The following is a 24,248-nucleotide window of genomic DNA, read 5'->3' as shown; positions in this document are numbered from 1 at the left end:
AAAAGCTGCATCAAAAGTTGGGCAAAATTGGTTTTTTTGCCGGGCGGAGATTGCTGGGCGGTGTGAGATTAAATGTGTTTGTTTCACATGTTCCTGAAATCATGCCTTAGGCATTCAGCAGAGTAAAGTATACCAGAAGTATAAAAGAGACAGCCTCATGAGGACTCACAATGCTACCTTTCGATCAAAAATTCAATTATATCATTTTTTTTAAAAAAAAAATTAAAAAAAATTGCCAATTCTATACTACACCAGGTATAACGTCAGCAAGGCATTGGTGGCAAAACCATGAGGGTTTTCTTCAACAGCATCTTCCGCTAGAATATACACCTTGTTCGTAGTGATGTAGATGCACCTGTGATTCATGTGCTATCTTTCTCAGGAATGTCCTTCGCCGTTAAAGAAGGAACCGCTGCTAAGATAGTGCAACGTTCTTTTCAACATGACAACAACCTGATATACTTCGCATTCCTAATAACCAAAAGCTAATTCTCTCCGGAATCCCAAGCCCTCAAAGCCTCTTTCCATTCTCTCTTTCGAGGTAGCCAAATTTCAAGTGAGCTTGTGTAGAAGCTTGATCAAGAATAAGCATAGAACCAAGCCGGAACGTACAGTGGAATGCTTGATATTGAAGTAAAAGGCGAGGACATATCTTACATAGGCTTTATGTTACTTGAAAAACCAATGAACGGACCTGTGTAGCCTTAGTCTAGAGACGAAATAATAGTCACGTCGAGGGATACATATTTACTACTGTGCCTCTGCTCCCGACTCTTCCGATCAATAATCCAGCCTCGTCTAGCTATATTAAAGCGAGATGATCCCCAGATAATCTACTTCACAGATGCTTAGGGGGTAGAATTCAGGTTTATTGTCATCTTATGTCAGAATCGCCTCTGATATCATTTCTGCCCGCCAAATCTAATGAGATATTGAACTGGTCGGTAAACTGCATCAGTGCAATCCAATGATGACCGTAGTAAAGGGACATTTGGCACATAAGGCAGCATCCTCAAGCACAGAACAGCCTTGTTGGTACAGGTACAAATAGCCGGAATCAGCTCATTATCTTAACACGCATTTCAATCATCAGAAAAGCAATATAAGTGACCTCAATCTACCAAGATGGGATACATGAACCAGCCAAAATTCATGATGCTCTACACCTACGCCTTAGGAAGTGACTTTCAGAGTCCAGACAGTGAGCCAGCGGCATGGGCTCCAGGACATCCCTTTCGTCAGGGTCAAGAACTTGATAAAATTCACCTTGGGGGGAGTAGGGTTGTCCCTGTCCTTGAGTCCCGATGGTCGATTCCTTGCGCTCGGAGTAGAAAAGCACATCCACGTCTATTCTACCTTCACACGGGAACATGTAGAGACCCTGGCAGGGCATCTAGATGACGTGTGGCAGGTGTTTTTTCGCTCTAAGTATGATCGGATGAGGACTATACACACTTGTCTCTCCTGCAGAGGGCTCGATCGTGGTCTGGGATCTTGACAGGGACGGGAAGAATGTGTCTGCAGAGAAGAATGAGCACAGAGTAGATATCGACACTCTTTCAGCCAGGGTAGCGGACACCGCTATATCCAAGCTTGTGGCTGATCACGGCTGGAAACTAGGTGGAGAAGGGACCAAGGCGATCGCGGAGGGCTTGCTTCGAGACAACTATAACTAGAGCCATTGACATCCATGCCTTGGGGAACCAAATCACCTTAGACGGCAAAATTGCATCGTATGGCGCACCTTTTAGCCCCGACGGGCAGAAAATGGTATATGTTACCCAGAATCACACTACTACTCAGAACAGGATACGCGACGCAGAAACTCTCCCTTGCGTTAACATCTGGGACGTCGAGGCCAAAGAGAATCGGCATCGCCTACTCGGGCATACTGATACGATTATGTGGGCGGCCACAAGCCCAGATTCAACGCTCGTTGCATCGATCTCTTGGGATGACACGGCTCGCATCTGGGACGCGGAGGACGGCACCGGCTTGCAGGTTCTGGAGACTTTGCGAGTGAATATATATATTTAGCCCTAAGAAGCATTTACTATAATGATAGATATAATGAGATGGGTAGCATGCAGAAGGACAACGTATATTTGTAAAATTAAAATTCATAGACACAAAGATACTGACCCGTTCTCATGAATCTTCTACTATATTTCCCACGTGGATTATGTCGCTTTGCATCTCCGATGCCGAGAGAGATGCATTCATAAATTTGATGGATGCGGGGAAAAGTGTCGATCATTTATCCCCATAAAATGGGCCGAGGACCACTTATTTCCAATGTTCAGCAACCCTCAGTCGCACTCCTGAAAATTCACTTCTGCAACTTGCTAGTACATTGCGAATTCTTCCATAGAATCGCAATGCGCCTCTTCCTAGGCCATTTCGTTCTTTCTTTTCTCCTTCTACTCCTCAATATTGGTTGCGCTTCGGCTGGAATCAACACATCATGCTTGAAAGTCGTCACAGCGCTGGCCGCCCGCCCCGGGGATCTTTTTGCTAAATTCCAAGAGCACATCTGCGACCAAGGTTGTCGACCGACAGTCCCCCACTGGGACCTCTGGACGAGAAATAACTCCTTCCTCCCCGCCGTACGGAGCGTAACGAAACGCTTAGATGCGCCGCGACATGAAGAGGCGATGATTAAACTGGGAGACGACGCGGCGGAGATTATCAAACGCCGTTGTGGTCCGATGCTGCATGGCAACGACCTTTGCTCGGACTCGGAGACCCTGGCGAATTTCGGGAACTGTTTCAAGACGAATTTCGTTCGGGCGGCGATAATGAATTTGCCGACATTGTTGCCTATGGTTAGTGAGGAGGTCTGTCGGGAGCAGTATGAGTATCTTAAGACCGACAGGTTATGGGAGGAGATTATCCCAAACAATATGAGGGATTATGCCAGCGTGTGCCAAACTTTGGGAGATGGAGTGGCAGAGGGGGAGGAGGAGCTCGACCATGGGATAGTGCATGAAGAATTATAGTCTACGAATGTATATATAAGGCGATGTATATATATAATATAAGTTCTAACTATGTTGTTACATGCTGCAAACGATGTTTGATATCACGGGATTAAGGCGCGGAGATTCCGCGGACATAATAAATGAAATGAAATCATTTAATTAGGGTCTGGCCTTGTCAGCATCTCTTCCTCGTTCTCTTCCTCAACATATCCTTCCATTAACCTCTTATAATTCTCCGTTTCCGACAAATATTACTTACATGAGTGCACCATGATAACCCTGGTCTGATCAATATCTCGTCCCCTTCCCCCTCCCCCTTCGACACCTTCGAATGGCGTCAATGACGTCGTTCGCCCGCACACTGCGGTCCACCACTCCAACTGCGCACACGACCACCTGCCCTATTCTCCGATCGAATCTACGTCCTCGCTCACTTCCTCCCTCCGTTTTCCTTCAGTCCACTCGATTTGTACACCCCGGTGCTTACCAGCCTTTCGTCCCGCCGTCCCCGAGCGAGCTAGGGAAACCCGCCCCCGCAAAGACCTATGATCGGTCCCGCAAATGGCTCCGACGCCTTGTCTATCTATCGCTAGCCACCGGCGTGGTCTATGCGATTGATACCCAGTTCTACGCATCATCCCTGACGAGAACAGCCCGAACTTTCACCTTAGGTTTAATTGTGGCTCTGGACTACAAGATCAACTTTCGACCAAATCCTCTCCTCGCCAAGTCCATCAACCATTTACACACTCGCAACGCCGAGAGACTGTCGGATTTGCTGCGCCAGAATGGCGGCCTCTACCTTAAGATCGGTCAGGCAGTCGCCATGCAGTCGGCCATTCTACCGCCCGAGTTCCAGAAGATGTTCTCGCGTATGTTCGACGATGCCCCGCAGAACGATTGGAAGGATGTGGAGAAGGTCATCCGTGAGGATTTCGGCAAGTCTCCGGAAGAAGTCTTTGGCGTATCGTTCGCAGGCGATCCCACTAAAGGTGCCATGGAGCGCAAGGCCAGAGCCAGCGCTAGTGTAGCGCAGGTTCATTGGGCTCGCTTGGCCGATGGAAGAGAGGTTGCGGTGAAGATTCAGAAGCGGGAAATTGCGCAGCAGATCCAATGGGATTTATGGGCGTTCAAGTAAACTTGTCCTTCCTTGTGAGCTGGCTTTGGCTACCTACTGACAAACGATAGGGTCGTGACCTGGGTCTATAGCCGTGTGTTCGATATCCCCTTTTACTCTTTGGTCCCCTATGTCAGCGAGCGCCTCTTCCTGGAGACGGACTTCGAGAATGAAGCCGATAACTCGGAGCATATGGCCAGACTCGTTGCAAGCGAGTCACGGCTCCGAAATCGTGTCTACATTCCCAGGGTCTATCGTGAACTGAGCTCCAAGCGGGTCATGACCGCGGAATGGATCGAGGGCGTCCGCCTCTGGGATAAAGATGCTATCACACGCTCCTGGCGTGGTGGTTGGCGTCAGGGTAGCCCAGGATGCCACGGGACTCCAATGGACTCCCCACAGTCCAACAGCACATCGACCAAGGCTCCTCACAACCCGAATGCAACCCAGATCAAACCGGACCGGGATCACTGGCGCGGATGGAATGGCCGCGGCGGACTCGGTCTCTCCCTGAAAGAGGTGATGACCACAATGGTCGACTTGTTCTCAGCCCAGATGTTCCTCTGGGGGATTCTACACTGTGATCCGCACCCGGGCAATATCTTTGTCCGTCGCAAACCATCGGGTCAACCAGAACTCGTCCTAATCGACCACGGCCTCTACATTCACATGGACTCAGACTTCCGACATCAATACGCCCGCTTCTGGAAGGCGCTCCTCACCTTTGACAACGCCACCATCCGCGACATCGTCAAACAATGGGGCGTCACAAACCCAGACATTTTCGCCTCCGTCACTCTCATGCGCCCCTACCAAGGCGGCGACCTCTCCACCCAGCAACACTTCGAAGGCCTCTCCAAGAAGGACCGCGCCCAGCTCCACTACGAAGCCCAACAAGCCGCTCGCAAGGGTATCCGCCAGATTCTCGGTGATGAAAGCAAATGGCCCAAGGAACTCATCTTCATCGGCCGCAACCTGCGCATCGTCCAAGCTAACAACCAATTCCTCGGCTCCCCCGTCAACCGCATCAAGATCACAGGTACCTGGGCGTCCCGCGCCCTCGTCGAGTCTCCCGATCTACCTCTCAACGAGAAAATCCAGAACTACGGCCGCCACATCCTCTTCCGGCTCGTGCTCTTCACTAGCGATATTTACTTCTACTTCACGAAGATTAGGCAGTTCTTGAGACTCGGTGGTGGGATGGAGGATTCGCTGGAGGCGCAGATGCAGAGTATGGCAAAGGATATGGGGGTAAATTTGCAGCAGAATGTGTTTGAGGGATAGGACCGCTCTTTGCCTTCACTCAATGTATTATACTCCTACACATAGAGCCCTCACTCCTATCCTTACAGAAAACATAAAAAATATGATGAATCCGGCATGCATCGGCTCTGTATACATCAATACGAATTTGACGTATCACATTCTATCAAGTTAAAAAGACATCTCTCATTCCTCATAAGTAGTGATCATCAAATATTACTAAGAAATTCTCAAGCTCGCTATGCACGAAACACAAGGATCAAATATGGGTACAGTATTCTCTTTGAAACTAAGAAATCACCCCGGAAAAGATTATACGCAAGCAACAGAAAAAAAAAAAAAAAGATCACAAGGGTATCTACCACGCCAACTAACAATCTAGCGAAATTAAAGTGATTTTCCCTACTACTCCCACCCGGAGAACCCAACAGGCTTCCACTCCTGGCCCGGATACGCCGTGCTAGACATCAGGATCTCTTCGCTGGAATCGTCATCCGCCTGGACAGGTAACTCGACTGGGGCGTCGTTGTTGAGGACCCGGCCTTCGCCTCGCGTTGGGTGGATGTTTCCCGTGGATTGGGAGAGGGGGGGCATCGAGGGACGAGTCGCGGTTGTGTCGCTGAGAGGAGGTTTTTCATCGGGGAGATTTTCCTGGGGTGGGTCTTTGACGTCCTCTTCGTAGGTGGGTAATCGACCGTTGCTGCATTGGAGGACGCCCTTGGTGGTCTGCTGGCGCCAGGCGAGGGCGTTGTCGGGGGGTCTGTCCTCATCGGATTCGCCGGGGATAGTCAGTTTCCAGGGTCGTTCTTGGTCGCCGATGCGACTGGTACGAGGGTTTTGGCGGAAGATACCCAGGTGGTAGGCTGGGTCGGAGGTGTCGGTGCTGGGGATGTGTCTTTCTTCCGGGCGCGGGGCGAAGGTTTTCGGGCTGCGGGAGCGGATGTTTAAGTCTTGGGCGTAGGTTCTTTCCTCGGAACGGCCGCGGGAAGGTGGGGATTGTGGGGCGGGAACGCCGGGGGAGGCGACGGGGGATGCTCGCAGTGGGGAGGTTAGACCGGGGGATGCGATCGGGGGTTGTTGAAATGGGGGAGTTTGGGGGTTCGTGGATGGTCGGAAGAGCGGCGATTGGGGAGTGAGTCGACCATTTCCGCTTCCACTCCCACTGTGTCGATGCCGGAAATAATCGGTCGGCGACGGAATGCGATTACTCGTGATGGTATTGCTGTCCATGTCCTCGACGGTGATCTGCTGCGTCAAGGGGGTCCCGGGTTCTTGAGGATCATTGAGCCGTGAGAAGGATTCTGGAGCGAAGTATCCTTCGGCAGGCGGAGGTTGACCCTGGAAGGAGTGGTTCTCGATATTCGATCGGGGCCGATCAAATTCGGCGGAGGGTAAGTGAGAGTGATCCGAGCTGGATGTGCGCTGTGATGAGACAGGATAAAGCCGGTCCATCGAATGGGCCTGACGCTGAACTTGCACCACTGGTGGAACGTGGGTTTCGGCTGCTCTTGATTTGGGCCGGGCATGTTCCGCTCGACGGTTGAAGAAGCCCTAATTGGAAGATTAATATCACTGAATGGGTGAACTTTAACAAGCAGCTTGGGTGAGTGAGTGAGTGTGATACATACACTGATTTTGTCTAATGCCTTCCTGTGTGGCTGACCTGTCTTGACGACGACACCACCATGGGGTTCAGAGCCCCGAGAAGGACGACGAATTTTGTTGCCGACAACCTTCAACTTATCCATGGTCGATAAGGCAGTCTGCGCTGGCGCTTGCTTGGAGGCAGGCAGGGCGGGCGGGTTGGAGCGAGCATGATCGGTGGATTGGGAAGCATCGCGGGGTCTACTGCCTGGCAGAAGAGGTCGAAAGACACCGCTAAGTCGGCGCGAGGCATGTTCAGCCTCATCGCCTGGCCAGGGGCTCTTCGGCCTGCGCCCTCGATGATCGGGTCTAAGTATGCCGCCAAGACTTTGGTGCTGACCATCGCCCCCATCCGATAAGAATGACACTCGCGACGAGTTCGCCTGGCCTGGCGCAGTGGATTTTAGAACGTTAATTTTCTTGGGAAATTGTGGAGCAGCGTTTTATACTCACCGAGGGTGCCCAAGGATGAGGCCGAGGGCACTGGTTGGAGTCGCACTGGCACGCTGGAGCCTCGCCGATGCTGACTCGGATCCAGCAGTAGTGTTGTTGCCTTATTATTATTATTATTATTATTATTATTAATGTCGCCCTTCCCACGTTGGAGATCGCTCGTTTTGGTTTCCATGACCGAGGAGTAAAACCGTTTCCCCATAGACGATGGGGCTCGAGGAGTCGTCGGTTCGCATTCGGGAGACGGTTCGTCGCACGCAGGCTGTGGCTGAACGTTATTTTGCTGGTCCATTGGATTGTCATCAATACTGTTGGCCTGCTCCGTCCACGCCAGGATTTTGTCGCCAATGCCCCGCTGGTCGCTTTTGTACTCGGGGATCAACAAAGGCGCGTCATTGATGGCCACCTGAATCGGGGTCATCGGGGGAGATTCGTTCTTCCTCGACAAAGGCTTTCGGGGAGGACAATCCCTGCCAGGTTGCACGGGCGCTAATCGATGCGCCGAGGATGCACTATCGCCAGGCAACTCCCAATGCTCCTGGGATCCTGTTGGCGCAAAGACAACAGAGTCAGACACCTCCAATTCTGCCGTATCTCCAGCCGTGCCTCGATAGGATACTGCATGACCTGACTGACCCGATCGCGAATCTGCATCACTGAAGCCGAGTGCAGCTGGAACTACTTCCTTGTCCAGATCCTGCGCCAGACCGGAACGGTGCCTATGGACGGAAGATGGCTCAGGATCCGTGTGATATCCGGTGTCTGCTACCGCATCCTCGACCGGTCTACGCGCCGAGACCGACGGGACTTGTTTGCGCTTGATGTCCAAACTCAACCGATTCACTTGGCTGTCCCGAACGCCCTTCATCCCTGGGAGACTTCCAAAGTGGACCGTCCGTCGCTTGTCATGATCCTCTTCGGCTAGGTCTAGAGCAAGTTCTGAGAAAGAGAATTTTCTGCGATAACCCCGACTCGATTCAAACCCCTACAAATCACCATAACATTAGACGAGTTTAACCAGACGAGGGTATTAAGACCAAGAAAAATGCCAACCCCAATGTACAGACATCATTCATGTCACATTCTGAGTGCGGAGATATGTTCAATTACAGACATGGTATCAATAGGAACATAAACAAAACATCAAAGATCAGAAAACATGCTGGCGCAGCGATGGATAATCCATAGGTCCCCACTCGCTCCCTGCACCGAGGAAACATGACATACCACCCATAATAAGAAAATTAAGGCTCTACCTTGTCTGACCCTCCACCTTTAAATTTACTCCTGCCCTTGGCAAACAGACCCTTGGCGGCTTCGCCAGCTTTGCCGCCGAAAACGCCAGCGGTGTGGAGGAAATCCTTCCCTCGTTGTTCCACATGCTGTTTATTCATCATGGAACCAAGATGGGTCGAAGGACGTCTGACATGGCCCGACCCGGACGACCCTTCCTGGTGAGACGACACGAGGTTCCCGAGAGACGGCAGTTTAGGGAATTTGGCCCGGGGCACAGGGTACTTGGATTCATCCGTTGTCTGTTTCAAACTTTGCTGCACAACATCCGCGTACTCGGGGTGAGCATGGATAGTAACCCGGAGCCAGTTATTTAGACCGGTATCGATCGTCATAAACTGTTCTCGGGTTTTGTTGAACGCTTGCACCCGTTCGTCGGAGGTCTTCAACTCAAGGATATCACGGAAGCCAAGCAAGCTTGCTTCAATAGATGGCGACTGCGTTGGTGCATGTGCAGGTGCAGATGCTACGGTGTCCTGGTTTGCAACTGCTGGGGAGTAGGTATCACCAGCGGTTTGGGCATTGACAACTTCTGGAAGATATCGACCCGAAACGATGCTGTTGTTGTCAGTGGCAGACGGGGGTATAATAGTCAGCTTGGGCTTTTCAGGCACATGATCACGTCCAGCCTCATCATGTGTCTCAACTGGTGGCGGAGCCACGGTGTCGGGCTGGGCCTGGGGCTCGAGCTGAACACTGTTCTCATCAACCACAGGAAATTGTCCGGGGATCGGCCCTACTGGAGGTGATTGGACATCTGTCGCGGGTGCAGGCTGTTCCTCAGAGGAGGCAGACTCCCAAGAGAATCGCCTCTTCAACTTAGGGGTTGTGTCTTGTTGCGGGGCTGCATTGGGTGCAGAAGTAGACGTCTGCAGTGGACTACTGGAGTGTAAATCCTGGGACTCATTCTGCGAGGGGTTGTACCCAAGGACGGGTTTAAACTCCTCTTGAGGACTGGCACTACTTGTTTCGTTCCAGTATCGCTCGTATTCGCTCGGAATGAGACTATCCTGCCGACTCGTTTGAGGCCTGGATCTATCTTGTGGGTCCGGTTCCTCAGATGGAGTATTCTCTCGGCTCAAAGAACGAATGATCTCCTTCCTTAATCGGTCACTCTCGGTGTCTTGTGGTGAATTTTCCGTACTTAAGGAGGGAACAATGGCGGGAATGGAGTTTTCAGGGGGAGACATGTTACCACCGATTTTCAGCGGTGCAGGTCGATCTTCTGCGGCGGCTGTGGTAGTTGGTTGCACGGTGGCTTGCTGATATGTTGGTGTGGACTGGTCCTGAGGTGAGTCAGGTGGAAGGCCCGACGACATCTCTGCTAATGATTCGGGAGCAATGGTATCGTTATTGGTGACTATTGGTCTTCTCAAAGGACTGTTATCTGGACTGGGAACACTCAAATCACGGCGATGACCAGGCTTAAAGCCTCTCGGTGGGGTTGAACTCTCCGGCTCTTCCTCAATCGTTGGCGTCTTCTCGCTTGTGCCACGAGGAGGAATGATTGGGCTTATTACCGACGTGCTATTGCTATCCGACCGTGTAATACTATCGATGGTAGTGCTCGGTGTCTCCGGGACGTCAAAAGCTTGATTAACCACCGACCGGAATCCGACGGAGGGGTTATGGTGTAATTGAGGTTCTTGCTGCTGCGGTTCTGCGGGTTGGTCTTTGTGAGCGTCAGACGAAGGTGCGGCCGTGAAATCTGCGCCGAATCCTGAGAGACGCCTGACATCCGGGAGCCCAATAATAGGGACATCATTCTGCGGTCTTGAAGGAACATTCTGATTGTCGGGTTGCTTGCCTTTCGCTTCCTGTTCTGCTGGGCGAGTTACAGGTACTGGATCAGTGGAGGACCGACTCAGACTTGGAGGGTTCCCTGGCCCCGCTGTCTGCTCGCGTAACCGGCTATAGATGTCGGCCGGGCGTAAAGGGAGGTTGTGATCCTGTTCTTCTGCGTTGCGGTCGGCTGACCAACTACGGCTATCTGCCGCAGAGCCGGTCCCTAGCGTCATTACCTGGTCCATTGACCGAGAGCGATCCATTCCAAGGGCCCAGGGCTTAGGTATGTTTCTGGATGCTAAACTCGGGAGATCCCCGGTGCTTTGATTTAAAGGTTGTTGTTGCTGCGGTAGAGGGGGGGTTGGGTCCTCGTCGTATTCGTCGTACTCATCATCACCCCAGTCATTGCCATCGTAAGAAATCTTCTTCGCTTCAACCCAGCGCTTCGTCTTCGCGCGATTCACATTCGTTTTGAACGATATGGGCGTGCCGCCACGTGGTTGGGGCGACAAAGGGCTATCGGCGCCGGGAGAATCCCTAAAGATGCAAAGAAGCCTGATCAGCATAATCCCAAGGTTCCGAGAGTGCATCTACCTGCATAGACTTACACCGGCTCGTAGGGGTTCTGAAATGGGCGAGCCATTATATAGCAAGGTCAGGTCGCCTGAACCAAATGGACCGCATCAACACAAATGCCGCGTTCACTCGATGTATGAAGCTGCCAAGGTCTGATATGACTTGCGATATAATATTTGGCACCAGTGGAGTGGTAAAGCTGCGAGGATGGAGCAGGAGAGAAGAAACAAGTAACAAGATGAGTGGTACAAGCGATGACGTGTGTGCGCCGGCTCAGCTGCGGGCGGGCGATTGGGGGCGTCTGACGTGTTCGAAGTATATTCTTAGACCAATCCAGAAGAAAAAAAATCGTCGTATCGTGTGTGTTCGTTACCAAAATGAGTGAACTGCTGTGGACGTGCCCCTGAAGGTATCTCAGGTATTCGCCTGCCTAAAGCGAATAGATAGTGATGACTGTGGCTGGTAAGGCACCGATTGTGGCGGGTCCATCACGTGGCCCTAGCCGCCCGCGCCTTGCCCATTTTCGGATAGACGACGAATTCCCCGGGATTGCGAAGTACGTCTTCGGCCATTCTCTCTGCGACATCTCACCGAACCCCGTTCTCTCGGAGACTAATGATCTCTGCAAGTGCAATGATATGACACTCCCATAACGCCCTTACACCGCTTGTATCACCTCGTTTCCGCTCATTTTCACCCCCCTGTCACTGTTGCCTTGTGGCTTTGACGAGCGGACACGTCTACAGTTGCCTCCTTATCGATTAGGTGCATAACCCATTACCTTAGATCCCGGGGTCCGCTTACCTTCCCCTTCAAACTATCACCCGCACTCCACCTCACTATACGCTGCTAGCGAAATGACCGGCCCATCGATTCAGGATCGCACCGGCGAGTTCCACGCCATTCTGGGGCAAGCCCAGAAACGCGTGGCCACCACCAAAGTTGGATCCCAGCGACAGGCGCTTCTATCGGATTCACAAAAGAGACAAGCCAATGGGTCCGCAAATGGGGGCGCGCAACCCGGCAGGAGATCCGAGTTTGCCAGGAAGGCTGTTGAGATTGGACGGGGTATCACTGCGACGACGGCAAAGCTGCAGAGGCTGGCTGAATGTGAGTAGGTGCTCTAAGGTGGATAAGCAAGATGTCTAACTGAGACCTCTAGTGGCCAAACGAAAGACCCTTTTCGATGACAAGCCGGTGGAGATCTCGGAATTGACATATGTCATCAAGCAAGATCTCGCTTCCTTGAACCAACAGATCGCCTCTTTACAAGCGCTCACACTCTCCCAACATCCGAAATCGAACCGGTCAAAAGCAGACCAGGAAGGAGAGCATAATGATAATGTATGTACACGGCACAGACGGAATCTAATGCGAGCGGGTGATGCTAAGAATACTAGGTTGTGGTTATGCTGCAAGGCAAATTGGCGGATGTCGGAGCAAACTTCAAAGAAGTCCTCGAGGTTCGAACGAAGAACATCCAAGCGTCGCGCTCCAGGACAGAGAACTTTGTTTCGTCGGTATCCTCGAAATCGCAGGCGGCATTAGACACGCAACGGTCGGACTCTCCGCTGTACACCTCCGGCAGGAGGACTCCTCAACCGGGTGGCTCTTCCGACCTGTTGACTTTGGAACCTTCGAATCCGTCGCCTCTCGGACGGCCGTCTATGCATTCCGACCAACAATTGCTGGTGATGGAAGAAGCGCAAACGAGCAACTCTTACATCCAAGCACGCGGTGAAGCAATTGACGCGATCGAGCGTACAATCAATGAACTGGGCGGCATCTTCGGCCAACTGGCGCAGATGGTCAGCGAGCAGTCCGAAATGATCCAACGGATAGATGCCAACACTGAGGACGTTGTGGATAATGTCCAAGGCGCACAGCGCGAACTAATGAAATACTGGACCCGAGTATCTGGGAACCGATGGCTGATTGCTAAGATGTTCGGAGTCTTAATGGTGCGTGGCTTTCTCAGCCTCTTCAACTATGCTCCAATGCTAACCTGTAGTAGATTTTCTTCCTTCTCTGGGTATTGATATCAGGATAGAAATACCCCTCCTTTCTTACTAATGTATTAATACGTATACTTTCCTTCTTGCTGTGCATGAATGAGTTATGCATGTCCCTTTTGAATGTCATCAGCCTTCTTTCTTTTCTAGGCATGGCTAGATCTCATATTCCCTTTATTTCTTTTTTTTTTTTTTTTTTTTTTTTTTTTCTTTGCAAGAACTAAATAACTTTTTATCTGTGACAAACTTCTTCAAAAATACTGGATCTTAAGGTTACATGTCAATCACTGTCGTCAACATCAATAACCCCCTGTCACAATGTCTTTTTTTTGCTCATTTCGCCTCGGTTACTACAGGTAAATATTGTTGAATTTATTCATAGATCCATGCTGGCCTCTGATGTCTAGGCGTCGTTGATATGGACCAATTACATACTTTCTTGCCCCAGGCTGCCTTTTCTTTTTTATGATATAGAACACCACAATGGTATATGTTGTAGACCAAAAAGAAAAAGAAAAAGATCACCCCTCACAAAACTCACACCTCAAAGCAATCCCGGACCCATGCAAAACAGGCACCACCTCCTCACACTTATGAGGAATCGCCCCCCGCCGACAAATCTCCCTCTGCGCCGCCTCAAACCACACCTCGCTTAACTTCGGCGGCGTGAGCACCCCCGAGGCAACGAACTCCCCCCAATCCCGACGCATCTGCCACATGAACTCCATCCGGTTCGTCCACGTCGGCGAGTGGCCGCTCGCACCAGCAGCAGCCACCTTGACAGACTCATCCGTCGCAGCCGCGACGAAGAACTCCATGATCCGCTCCAGGGTGGAGGTGGTCAGGAGCAGACCGAGCCAGACCTCGGTAGAAGCGGAAGTGATGTCAGGGGCCATGAGGTGGCGGACGGAAGAGCAGAGGAGGTGCATTGCGTGGTGGGTTGAGAGGAGGGTTTGTGTGTTGTTGAAGGGGGGTTGTTGGAGGATGGATTGCTGAGATTTGATGGATTGATGCTGTGGGTTAGTAGATCTAGTTGAGGATTGGGGCTCCGAGGCGTGCGTTTCGAGGAAGAAAATGATATATGCTCTGTTTTCTAATTTATCAATTGGACAATGACTTCTCAGGAATATTGGATACGACGACATACACGGGAGATAAGAGACGGGATTGGAGGAGTCCGACGCCTTTACTATAGACGACCTCTTTTTCGGTCTTCGAGGACCACCACGAGGAGTCTTTCTGGAGGTGTTGGTGGATTACGTACTCGGCTAGGTAGTACGATAGCTTGATGCATGTCTTCCAGCAGCGGGTTAGGTCGGCTAGATACCCGAATGAGTACTCGGGGAGGCCATCCCCGACCCCAGTCGAGGTGTACTGGGGTGGTGGCGGGGGGAATAGACTGGAGATGAAGGTTAGGTCATCTCCGACTGAGGGGACGAGCTCATGGCCCGTCTCTGTGATATACTGATATGGCCGAGTCCGGTGACGGAGGTAGGCCTGGGAAATTGCATATTCAAGATGAGAGACTCTGCGGCGCAGTATGCGACAAGAGAGCAGGAGGGAATAGATATCTTGTAGCTCGCATTGTGCGAGGACCTTCACCAGAATGCTGTCTGGGAGTCTTCTCCAGATTGATGGCTTCTGGGTGCTGGCACTACTGGGGGATTTGGTTAGTCATTGGTCTGGGTTTGTCGCTGTTGTGCTCACTTACATAGTCGACCTTCTTCGTAGCTTTGCGGAGTTTTTGGCCCTATGTATGATACTTCGAACTCTTTCAAGGACTGGGAGGCTCATGATTTATTCCCCCATGGAGGCATAGTGATTTGAAATCTTCGTGATGGTGATTGTTTCAGGTTTCAGGGTTGGTAAGTTTTAAGTAAGTTTAGTTATTGGCCCAATGGGTGGTGATTATTCAGCTGAAGGTACCAACAGGTTGGGAAATTAACGTAACTTCCGGAGTCCACTTAAGGTTGGATCGGACTAAATTAGTAGCTGCTGCATACGAGACCCTCTTGGGTGGCTGCGTCTAGATTTCGTAATGAAAAAGAGATCCGGTAGATCATTCCTGGTTTTAGCATTACCTAAATCGTCATGAGGAAAGAATTTAAATACACATCTCACACGAACCCTTTCTGCAAAATACAGCAGTTAATTTACATAGCTCTGGGTGACTATTATGACCCAAGCTTCACAAGTCTTTTGCTAGGGACTCCCGCGTATTCTCATGGCGAGTAAACCAGATATTGGAGAGAGCCCTGTGGAGACGTCTTAGGGTTTCTAGATATGCGGGGACGTGTGTTGTGGTCGGTGGTGATTTGGGGAAGAATAGACGGAGGAGGACATAATGGGCTGCATGCATTTTGGGCCTTGCGAAAACCAATATGAGGATTCTTATTCAGCAAGCATCCGTCGAGAACAATTCACTGTTTGTGAATTCTAGCTGGAAATTCTCCAGAAGATCATCCCACTGGCTCCAATCTAAGGGGCTGAGGTCAAACTTGTTAAGGGGATCAAACATCTCAACGTTACCAGGGGTGGAGATATCTTGCGTAGGTCGTCCTTGTGGGGTCCCTAATTCTGACATACTGGGTTCAGACCTCGGCTGATGAGATGATGCGCCTCTCTCCGATCTTTCAGACAATACCGAAACGATCTGAGGACGGGGCAACAGAGAGCGATTGCGTCGAGTACGCTCCTCAGAATGGGACTTCCAAGCCTTCAAAATCAGCCCCTGCATTGCGATATCAAGAGGGGTTTTGGACCTGTTTCTCATCTGGTCATAATGCCGACTATATATACTGTCAATGAGGACCCACGATCTCTTAGTTTCTTCTTCATCGATGCGGGTCTGGAGCTCATATAGTGCATAAATCAACGCATCCCACGGGATGTGGTTATCCACGTGCCACAGATATCGCTCTATGATCTCGTTGCTCTGACAATCCTCGAATCCTTCCAGGATTTGCACGCACGTGGAGAAGACGAAATCCCTTTCCGCTAGTGATATATGGTATTTCTCGCCATACTGGCGGGGATGATGTGCAGAGAATCTCACTTGGCATACCACCGTCTGCATAAGTCTAGCCGACATGTAATGCAGTGGAATGGATTTATCGCAATATTGCAGGAATTTTGTTTCGAACGCGCGGTTCAGCTCATTGATTGCTTGGTCTTTCGCTTCGTACGACAGCGAGGAAGAGGCCAAAAAGCCTCGACCTCCATGGGAGTCTCCACCGGCCTTGGACCAGCGCCTCATCCATTCACCAAATTCATTCCGTGCAAGGACAAACATCATTTCCGTTGCGCCATTATGTTCGCGAGGCGGATCCGTCATACGTGGGTCAAGCTCACTGTCATTTATGTTAGATGGGGGTAGGACGTCAACAGAGAAATACGGGAGCTGCGAAGTGATGCCAGAACTTTGTGCCGTAGTGGCATCTAATATTGAGAGCTGTCGCCAAAGACGGCGGCGCATTTCAGTTTCGAAAATTGATAATCCAAGCTCAGATCCATCTCGATGGAGTCCAATCCGCTGAGCTATTCGCACCGCAACGCCGCATAAGGACCAAATTGACTGCGGGTCAGAGGACGCACGCAGGGAAAGCTTGTCGGGCAGAGTTAGCGTTGAGATCCCAGCGTATCAGGGAGAGACTTACCAAGTACAAAACATATGCCTGGAGAACTACGGTTTTTGACGTACGTAAAATGCCAGCCTTGGTAAAAGCCAAACGAGCTCCGCGTCGGAATCTTGAGAGCAAAACAGCTTTGCTCTCTTTGTAAGTATTTTGTACATCATCATCCTTCAGTGAAACCAATGCGATACAGTATATAGAGAACATCAGTGCCTCAAACTCCTTCGAGACTGTGTCTAAGCTACCGCTGGCTTCTAGAAGCTGTTGCTGGACGGTTGGACCGTGCAGTATCTTGATCAATGGATTGACATTTTCAAGGAAAGTTTGCCAAAGTTTGAAGATGTGTAGCGGAGAGGGATGAAATTCACCCAGGCTTTTCTTCATTGTTCCGCCCATGATTAAGGAGGTTTCACCATCCGCTTCCTGGACAGAACGATTTGAATCGTTGTCGGACATGTCCCGTAACACATCCTCCGCCCGAGGAAGCTAGACACAGAGTTAGATTGCATTACGAGGAAGTTAGGTAGGGAATCCTGACCTCGCCTCTGACGCTAGTCCAAACATTACTATCTTACCCGTTAGCCATTTGTGTATCGCTGTTCATTGCAAGGTAGCTCAACCTGTCCAGATAGATGGATTTCCCGTCGCCTGTAAGCAGCATCCCTTGCTCAGGCCTTGAAGCCCTGGGGAAAGCGTTGTGTGTGGTTGCTAGATGGTCTATGTTGCGGATACGAGCTGACGCAGCGTTGTCTTGTCTAATAGGACTCTGGTAGGAGAAGCCGCTTTGTCGGCGATCCTCCTCCGAGCGCTGCCTCTTGCGGCGGCGCGGAGGGATGTGAGTAGGGAAAACACATTCAACTCCGCGTTTGATACAAGCAGAACAAGGATCATTGCGATCACACCTGACCTTTCTTCGCGCACAGACCACGCAAGAAGGGTTCTTAGGGGTTTGGTAGCTAACAGTCATCGGACTCTGCTCGACGACCACTGCAAGGCGGTCGTTGAGATCTGCCATGGCTAATGTGTACCCTGAATGGATACAGTACACCCCATTTACATTTGACTAATTAACCGAAGATAAGATGTCGTAGTAGATGGAGATACTTATCCATGCAGATGCAGAGTGAGAGTCGGAAGGCGGAGTCGAAGTTAGTCCGAATTATTTTCTTGTTTTTGCCGGCTAGGAACTACTTCCGAATTAGGGAATTTCCTAGCCCTAAGTTACGATACAATTCCTGCATACATCAATCTGGCAAAGAAGCAGAGATACAGTAATTGTTCTCTCCCAATCTAGTTATATATATCCATCACTCCTATCGCTTTGCGACCGCAATGCTGCCGCTTTTTTGTATGCCTCCCTTGCGACAGGTGATTGATCCATAGCGAAATCGAATGTATCTACCTACCTACTAGTATATATGTACAGTGTGTCTTGATCTTTGACAAGTACGAGCCAAAAATTTTGAAATCCACTTATGGGATCTATGAGGTTGACAAGTTGAATAAAGATGAAAACGTACGACTCACATTATCTATACCCAAAATGGTATTTTCGTACAATTGTGATCTACCGACTTTGTTTCGTTGCAGCTATAGATACACCACATCTTGACGAGCTCGGGCATAGTTGAGTCTTATAAGAATGCATAAATATCCGACCAAGAGTATTCAAACCGTTGAATGATCTATTAGTAGTATATCAGCCTGATTTTGGTGCCCTAAACCCCGTCTGGAGTTTCCCTTTTGGGGGTGTGCACTGAGCCGGTCATGCAGCATTTCTCCCCCCTCGCATGCAAGCGATGGCCAACTCCAAAAAGGGTTTGAGAGCCGAGCATCCTCTATTCTAGAGTTGTTTCGTCTTCGTTTAACCTTGATCTGTTGCACGTGAAGAAATAATTAAGGATTTCAAGGTTTGGAAGTGCAAGGGCACAAAGAAACTTACGGAACTGTCACCACGATTCTTACAATGCTCCGATAACACAAACCTTTTTTGTTTTTCCCTTGAACAGTGATTGCCCCAAGAGTTCATATGTAACACATTATCGTCTTGCGCAATTTCTGGTTCAACTAGAGATGGCAGTGCTGCAAGTGTTTCTGGACGGTGACTTGGATCTATCATTACTAACCCTGCGAGTGTGACAAGGATGAATACGCCGCCTCAATCAGGATAAAAGAAGTTGTTGTCTTGGCCCAAGAAAGCGCATACAGACACGACCACTTCTGGGCAGGCCATCATCGGTGGCTTGGACGAGAAATACCTTGTCTCATCTTGCATACGACGGTCATTTACTGAGAAACCCTTGCCAAGTTGGCCAATGGTAGGATTTATTAGCAAGATACAGAAGGAAGCGCCGAGAAATAGCAAGCGTCACACTTGTCTGAGCTAGAGAAATAGTTCATAGGAGCGATAAGCATACACTCTTCGTGATTCTTGTGTGGGAGGGGGTAGCGGGGATGGTTTCCTGGGCAGTCTCATTGCTTTTGCTATTTATTATACAGTTCAGTCGCTACTTATATTCTGACGGAGTGATGTATTAGACCTTCTAATATGTTCTAGATGTCTTATCGAATGCTTCTTAGTCCGGATAACTCCGGTAAAGAAAAAAAAAATAAAAATAAAACCGGGACTTGAATCCATCAGCAACCAAAAGTGATTGACACTGAGCCGAGAACCTGCCAAGGCCAATAATTCTAATCCTCCCCGGCGTGGCTTGGTTGAAACCAAAGTAAAAGCAAAAGAAACGAGGGGAAGTACTCCGTGGGATACGCGGCGTGGGAGGCTGTGCTCTCACATACCCAGAACACTGGGTATAGCGGCTATAGCCAGACAACGAACCGTCGTTTGTTGAAGATCATCCCTGGGCCAAGTAAATTTAAGAGAAACTGATAAGGAACTAAATACTACTAGCGACCACTCGGCTTCGCTTGTTTGCCGATCGTCTTGGCAGATGCTGGTTTCTTCACCCCAGGGCCCAGACTCGGCGATTGTATGTATTTATTTCTTGCGGTGGAAGATGATACGGATCTATTTTTTTTTTCTTCTTCTTCTTGACAATGATCGTGACCGCTAGGATAAACCCTTATCCTTGCCACATGTTTTAACGCAAGATGACTGTCGATTTTGGTTGTATTGAACCAACCACGTTTCATATTCTGGATTGAAATCCTGGTTGCCGATGGTCCATCCTAAGGTTCGTTATCATGTTCAAATCTCCACTTCAACAAAACACAGCCCACCGACCCCGGACTGCCGAAAAAGAAAAAGAAAAGAAAGAAACAACGGGGCACACTTCATCTGGGGAGACGGACCAATTTTCTCCCGCTTCATCGTCATCCGCCAAGATCCCACTCTTTCTGATCGGTTAGCGGTCTCCTATTTCTAACGCCCGGTAAATAGAGATGCGTGGGGGAAAGAAAACCTTGGCGAACCCACCGATCGGCGGAAGACCACGGATAAGAGAGTCAGCGTTTGGGTTCATGTTGTCGTTATTGACTTTAGAGTTTAAAGCCCTAGTTAGGCCCCGACGAACGAAACGCCGCAACGAAAACAGCATGCAGTCATGACGCCTTCGGATGGTGCCAAGGGCTTGCCAAGGTGGATCTATGAGACGAATCCAATCTCAGAGAGAGGAGATGATAACACAGTACCCAAATGATACTTTACATGAAGTTTGTTCGGACCCAATATACCAGATACTGGCCGGTCTGAAAGTGTCCAGGTGCTATAAAAATGGGGTTATCTCAGGATAGTGGAGTTGATCATGTCTGAAATGCTGTTTCCGGATGTAACTCCAGCACGAGTTCTGCAGGGATATACTTACTTTTCGTTATCTAGAGGGCACATGTCGGGTTGGCCCGCGTTGGGCTGATGACTTCAGTATCTCCCCCTTGGCACAGATGCTGTGTCTTGGGTGTGGAGAGGATCTTCGTAGCATAGTTATGTCCCACCAGCTGGAACTTAAGTAGAGGGAGTTGCTAGTTCATTGCATTCCCATTGCCCATCCCCTGGACGAAGCCCTTGCTAACCATCACTCTACCCCTTTCTTAGCCCATCATATAGTCTTCATTACTGTTTAGGATCTATCCAGTAACACTATGCATCACGCTCCTCCTCCTCCCTCTTCATCGGGGGACCTCCCTCTCGTTCCAGCTTCAGAAAAGAATCTGTCCATCAACTGGCACCCGTCATCACTTGCCAATCCGCCTGTATCCCGAATAGAAGATAATTCAAAAGAAACAGGGGGCACTTGGGGTGATGGATGCAGCGCGGCGACATCCCTCGAAGATAATCAAGACGAGACAACGCTGTACTCATCACTGGCGCGGCACTTCCGCACCAACATAGACACTACACACACCGACATCGTCCTGATCATCTGTGGCTTCGTTAGTGGTCTTGTAGATGGCCTATCGTTCAACGCCTGGGGAAGTTTCGCTAGTATGCAAACAGGTATGCCTCTATCTCCCCTCATAGTTCCTCTCAAGCAACCACTAACCAACCACCCACAGGAAACAGCGTCTTCATAGCTCTTGGAGTCTCAGGCCAACCAGCTTACCCAGCTTATCTCTGGGCCAAATCCTTAATTGCCCTAATGGTCTTCATAACCAGCAACATTCTCTTCATCCATGTCTCACGGGTCCTCGGGCCCCGCCGCCGCTCAACCCTAATTCTATCTTTCGCCGTCCAAACCGCCGCCCTCCTTGCGGCAGCCATACTCGTCCAGCTAGGGGTCATCAACCCCAAACCCGAAGATCCCCGAGCCCCCATCGAGTGGATGCAAATCCTCCCCATCTCACTGCTGTCCTTCCAAGCGGGCGGGCAAATCGTAGCGTCCCGGGTGCTGGGGATCGATGAAATCCCGACTGTCGTGTTGACTACGCTGCTCTGCGATCTGCTAGTAGATCCGAAATTGACCGAGAAGGTTAACCCAAAACGCAATAGAAGGGCAGGGGCGTTTCTAGCGTTATTCTTGGGCGCCATGACTGCTGGGGGGTTGTCGAAGGTCACCGAGATGGCGGCTAGTTTGTGGTTTGCTTTTGGATTGAAGTTTCTGATTACGGCTGGGTGGTTTGTGTGGAAAAGGGAGGGGAGGAGAGAGGGAAAGAGGGATGTCGAGGGTTGAGGGTTTGGTTTGGTATGCCTTTGGTTCTTTTTCTTCATCATTGAACATTTTCAATGATTTATGGGTTTGCTTTATAATACGTATGAGCCCTATGCTTGCGTGTTTGGTTATGACATTGCTGTTCTTAGCGGTAGCTCATGCTCAGGAGCCCGGTTATAGACGTCTTATCAAATGAAACTTATGCCTTCTACCAGGTTCGTGTGTTTTTGTGTTTTATGTGCTCTGGCCATGAGGCGGTCTTGGAATACATGTGAAGACGGAAACGTAGGATTTGCAACCAAGTAGTATGTATACCTGCACAGTCTTTGATTTTGAGTTGCTAACGAGCCGATATATGTATGGTAGGTCATCTCTAGCATAGAGTTTGACCATAGATGTATACTTGCTCTCCTAAAAAGGCCTACGCCTCGGTCCAAGTCCCTGGAAGTGGATCTGCGGAGACCCGAGGCTAAACGCTTGGATACAAATCACCAGCTCCGCACTTTTATCATCAAAGTGCCCGCTCCGCTTATCTCCCGTTGAATTCAAACATCACTATGCAGCCAGATTCAGATTCAGTTCTTGTGAGTTCCACAAGTGACGGAATTACTACTATTAAAATCAACAGACCGCATCGAAGGAACGCCGTCAACCCAACTACCGCAAACCTTCTCTACGAGAAAATCCTAGCTTTCGAAAGCGACCCCTCACAGAAAGTATGTATACTCACTGGGATGGGCGATACATTCTGTGCTGGTGCCGATCTTCACGAAGTAGCTGGACAAGATATTCGCGACGCTCTCGGCAGCGAAACCCAAGGAAGACGCAGTCACTTTCAAGCGCCACCGGAATCTGGCGAACAATCTCTAGGTCCGATGGGTCCATCACGACTGCAGATCCAGAAGCCTATCATCGGTGCTGTCTCCGGGTATGCAGTGGCAGGTGGGTTGGAATTAAGCCTACTCTGCGATATCCGCGTGGTGGAAGAGGATGCCGTGTTCGGGGTCTTCTGCAGACGATGGGGGGTACCACTTATCGACGGAGGCACAGTTCGTCTCCAGGCAGTTGTGGGATTGGGAAGGGCGCTTGATATGATTTTGACTGGACGTCCAGTCAGTGCGACCGAGGCCTTATCGATGGGGTTAGCAAATCGTGTTGTGCCAAAGGGGAAAGCTATGGAAGAGGCCACAGCTATTGCGAAGCAATTGCTTTCGTTTCCGCAGCTTTGTATGAATGCGGACCGGGACTCTTGCTACTATAGTGCGTACCAGGCTAGCTCGTTTCAGGATGCACTGAGACATGAGTATGAGAAGGGCGTGAAAGTTTTGGACCTTGAAAGCATCAAGGGAGCTGCTCGATTTAGTCGCGGTGCAGGGAGGCATGGAAGTTTTAAGAATGGCTCACGTCTTTAAGTTCATTCTGGAATTGCGCATTTCACTTGGAATAATGGCCCATACCAAGTGTCGGGACAGGCGATCGAGGTTTCTTGTTTACAGTCAGCATGGATACTGTTATATTGTTCAAACACTCGCGAAACCATTTGGATATAGCTTCTGTTAGGGCAGAGAATATCCTTCTTTTAGAAGCTCAGATACATGCAGACTTCTGAAGCTGAGTTTATTTGAGAGAGCTTGCGAATCCATTAAACCTCGCATAACGTTTAAGAATGTTAGAAATGCCCATGGGAAGCATGGCCGTGAATGGCCATAACGCTTGTATATAGACGTGTCTTGTATCAACAAATTGCATGAATGAACCCAATGTGGTCTATGCCAGAGGTATTCCTCGTTACTCTTTATATCTCGAACAGACCTGAATCAATAAGGCCCATATCCATGTTAGACTCTTCACTGCTGCCATGCACTGCTGTCTGATCTGTTTCTTTTGCTGAGTGAAAAGCTGAAGAGACCTTCCAAACGGGTCAAGTTGACAGTTGAGAACCACATGGGCTAGGCCAGACAGTGGAGGACGGATCTAGCAGCTAGACTGAAGAATGATCCACTTGCCGTACGGTGCGGGTACAAATTAGGTGCTGATGCAGTACTAGTGGGTAGGCTCTGAACTGTGACAGAGCATTAGAACAGGAGCCTAAGGGAGTCAATACTAAATAGAGAATTATGTCTCAGGGAGTCAAATAAACCACGTAAGCTATTGACTGACCCTCCCGATCCAACCGAGAGAGACGACTGATCGGTCCAAACTTTGATGGAGTCATTTTTGACACCAACTCCTGAGGCAGTGATTGGCCAGCCTTACATCGGTCAGCCACGTACAAACATGCTAAAAATACCCCCTGACCAGCCACACGCTAACACCTTTTAGGCAAGTATCTACTGATTAGACGCGTAAGGCAACACTCATAAATATTCGACTTCAAGATGTAATAAACG

General features: G+C 49.9%; 8 protein-coding genes across 8 annotated transcripts; 5 read left to right on the top strand and 3 right to left on the bottom strand.

Annotated features, from left to right (window-relative positions):
* Positions 1-261: 261 nt before the first annotated feature.
* BDV38DRAFT_241867 (uncharacterized protein) lies at positions 262-1,636 on the top strand (the record flags this gene model as incomplete). The annotated part of the gene is made up of 1 exon (XM_032054061.1): positions 262-1,636. A coding segment is annotated over exon 1 (272 nt), but the record flags the coding sequence as incomplete, so codon positions are not given.
* Positions 1,637-2,378: 742 nt separating this feature from the next.
* Positions 2,379-5,382, top strand: BDV38DRAFT_269784 (ABC1 kinase family protein; the record flags this gene model as incomplete). The annotated part of the gene is made up of 3 exons (XM_032057029.1): positions 2,379-2,837; positions 3,679-4,115; positions 4,170-5,382. The coding sequence occupies 3 exons, from the start codon at positions 2,379-2,381 to the stop codon at positions 5,380-5,382; spliced, it is 2,109 nt and encodes a 702-aa protein (XP_031915687.1).
* Positions 5,383-8,286: 2,904 nt separating this feature from the next.
* Positions 8,287-11,370, bottom strand: BDV38DRAFT_45482 (uncharacterized protein). The gene is made up of 3 exons (XM_032063387.1): positions 11,145-11,370; positions 8,686-11,073; positions 8,287-8,443 (listed from the first exon to the last, which is right to left on the bottom strand). The coding sequence occupies exons 1-2, from the start codon at positions 11,177-11,179 to the stop codon at positions 8,703-8,705; spliced, it is 2,406 nt and encodes an 801-aa protein (XP_031915686.1). The 5' UTR covers positions 11,180-11,370; the 3' UTR covers positions 8,287-8,443; positions 8,686-8,702.
* A 599-nt stretch (positions 11,371-11,969) lies between these two features.
* Positions 11,970-13,162, top strand: BDV38DRAFT_280973 (t-SNARE syntaxin; the record flags this gene model as incomplete). Its single annotated transcript, XM_032059435.1, has 4 exons — positions 11,970-12,222; positions 12,275-12,456; positions 12,513-13,073; positions 13,127-13,162. The coding sequence occupies 4 exons, from the start codon at positions 11,970-11,972 to the stop codon at positions 13,160-13,162; spliced, it is 1,032 nt and encodes a 343-aa protein (XP_031915685.1).
* Positions 13,163-13,588: 426 nt separating this feature from the next.
* Positions 13,589-15,115, bottom strand: BDV38DRAFT_45409 (uncharacterized protein). Its single transcript, XM_032063385.1, has 3 exons — positions 14,836-15,115; positions 14,272-14,781; positions 13,589-14,210 (listed from the first exon to the last, which is right to left on the bottom strand). Exons 1-3 carry the CDS (start codon positions 14,916-14,918, stop codon positions 13,646-13,648), a joined length of 1,158 nt encoding a protein of 385 aa, XP_031915684.1. The 5' UTR covers positions 14,919-15,115; the 3' UTR covers positions 13,589-13,645.
* Positions 15,116-15,465: 350 nt separating this feature from the next.
* BDV38DRAFT_45399 (transcription factor domain-containing protein) lies at positions 15,466-17,879 on the bottom strand. The gene is made up of 4 exons (XM_032063384.1): positions 17,377-17,879; positions 17,295-17,322; positions 16,781-17,242; positions 15,466-16,728 (listed from the first exon to the last, which is right to left on the bottom strand). The coding sequence occupies exons 1-4, from the start codon at positions 17,769-17,771 to the stop codon at positions 15,520-15,522; spliced, it is 2,094 nt and encodes a 697-aa protein (XP_031915683.1). The 5' UTR covers positions 17,772-17,879; the 3' UTR covers positions 15,466-15,519.
* Positions 17,880-20,851: 2,972 nt separating this feature from the next.
* On the top strand, positions 20,852-21,879 carry BDV38DRAFT_280970 (YoaK family protein; the record flags this gene model as incomplete). Its single annotated transcript, XM_032059434.1, has 2 exons — positions 20,852-21,206; positions 21,266-21,879. 2 exons carry the CDS (start codon positions 20,852-20,854, stop codon positions 21,877-21,879), a joined length of 969 nt encoding a protein of 322 aa, XP_031915682.1.
* Positions 21,880-22,182: 303 nt separating this feature from the next.
* On the top strand, positions 22,183-23,941 carry BDV38DRAFT_241846 (enoyl-CoA hydratase/isomerase family protein). Its single transcript, XM_032054060.1, has one exon. The coding sequence runs from the start codon at positions 22,416-22,418 to the stop codon at positions 23,268-23,270; it is 855 nt and encodes a 284-aa protein (XP_031915681.1). The 5' UTR covers positions 22,183-22,415; the 3' UTR covers positions 23,271-23,941.
* Positions 23,942-24,248: the final 307 nt, after the last annotated feature.

Source organism: Aspergillus pseudotamarii, assembly GCF_009193445.1.
Source record: "Aspergillus pseudotamarii strain CBS 117625 unplaced genomic scaffold BDV38scaffold_15, whole genome shotgun sequence".
NCBI lineage: Eukaryota > Fungi > Ascomycota > Eurotiomycetes > Eurotiales > Aspergillaceae > Aspergillus > Aspergillus pseudotamarii.
Note: the sequence above shows the minus strand (reverse complement) of the source record. Positions and strands in the feature narration are given on the sequence as shown.

Bases quoted from the DNA above. Each gene is read 5' to 3' on its own strand.
- BDV38DRAFT_45409 (XM_032063385.1), bottom strand. From the start codon at position 14,918: ATGAGCCTCCCAGTCCTTGAAAGAGTTCGAAGTATCATACATAGGGCC. The intron at 14,782-14,835 runs GTAAGTGAGCAC...CAAATCCCCCAG, and splicing joins CTACGAAGAAGGTCGACTAT to TAGTGCCAGCACCCAGAAGC. The intron at 14,211-14,271 runs GTATGTCGTCGT...ATTAGAAAACAG, and splicing joins TCCCGTCTCTTATCTCCCGT to AGCATATATCATTTTCTTCC.
- BDV38DRAFT_45399 (XM_032063384.1), bottom strand. From the start codon at position 17,771: ATGGCAGATCTCAACGACCGCCTTGCAGTGGTCGTCGAGCAGAGTCCG. The intron at 17,323-17,376 runs GTTGAGCTACCT...CGGGTAAGATAG, and splicing joins AAATCCATCTATCTGGACAG to TAATGTTTGGACTAGCGTCA. The intron at 17,243-17,294 runs GTCAGGATTCCC...CTCTGTGTCTAG, and splicing joins GGACTAGCGTCAGAGGCGAG to CTTCCTCGGGCGGAGGATGT.
- BDV38DRAFT_241846 (XM_032054060.1), top strand. From the start codon at position 22,416: ATGCAGCCAGATTCAGATTCAGTTCTTGTGAGTTCCACAAGTGACGGA.
- BDV38DRAFT_45482 (XM_032063387.1), bottom strand. From the start codon at position 11,179: ATGGCTCGCCCATTTCAGAACCCCTACGAGCCGGT. The intron at 11,074-11,144 runs GTAAGTCTATGC...TTGCATCTTTAG, and splicing joins CAGAACCCCTACGAGCCGGT to GGATTCTCCCGGCGCCGATA.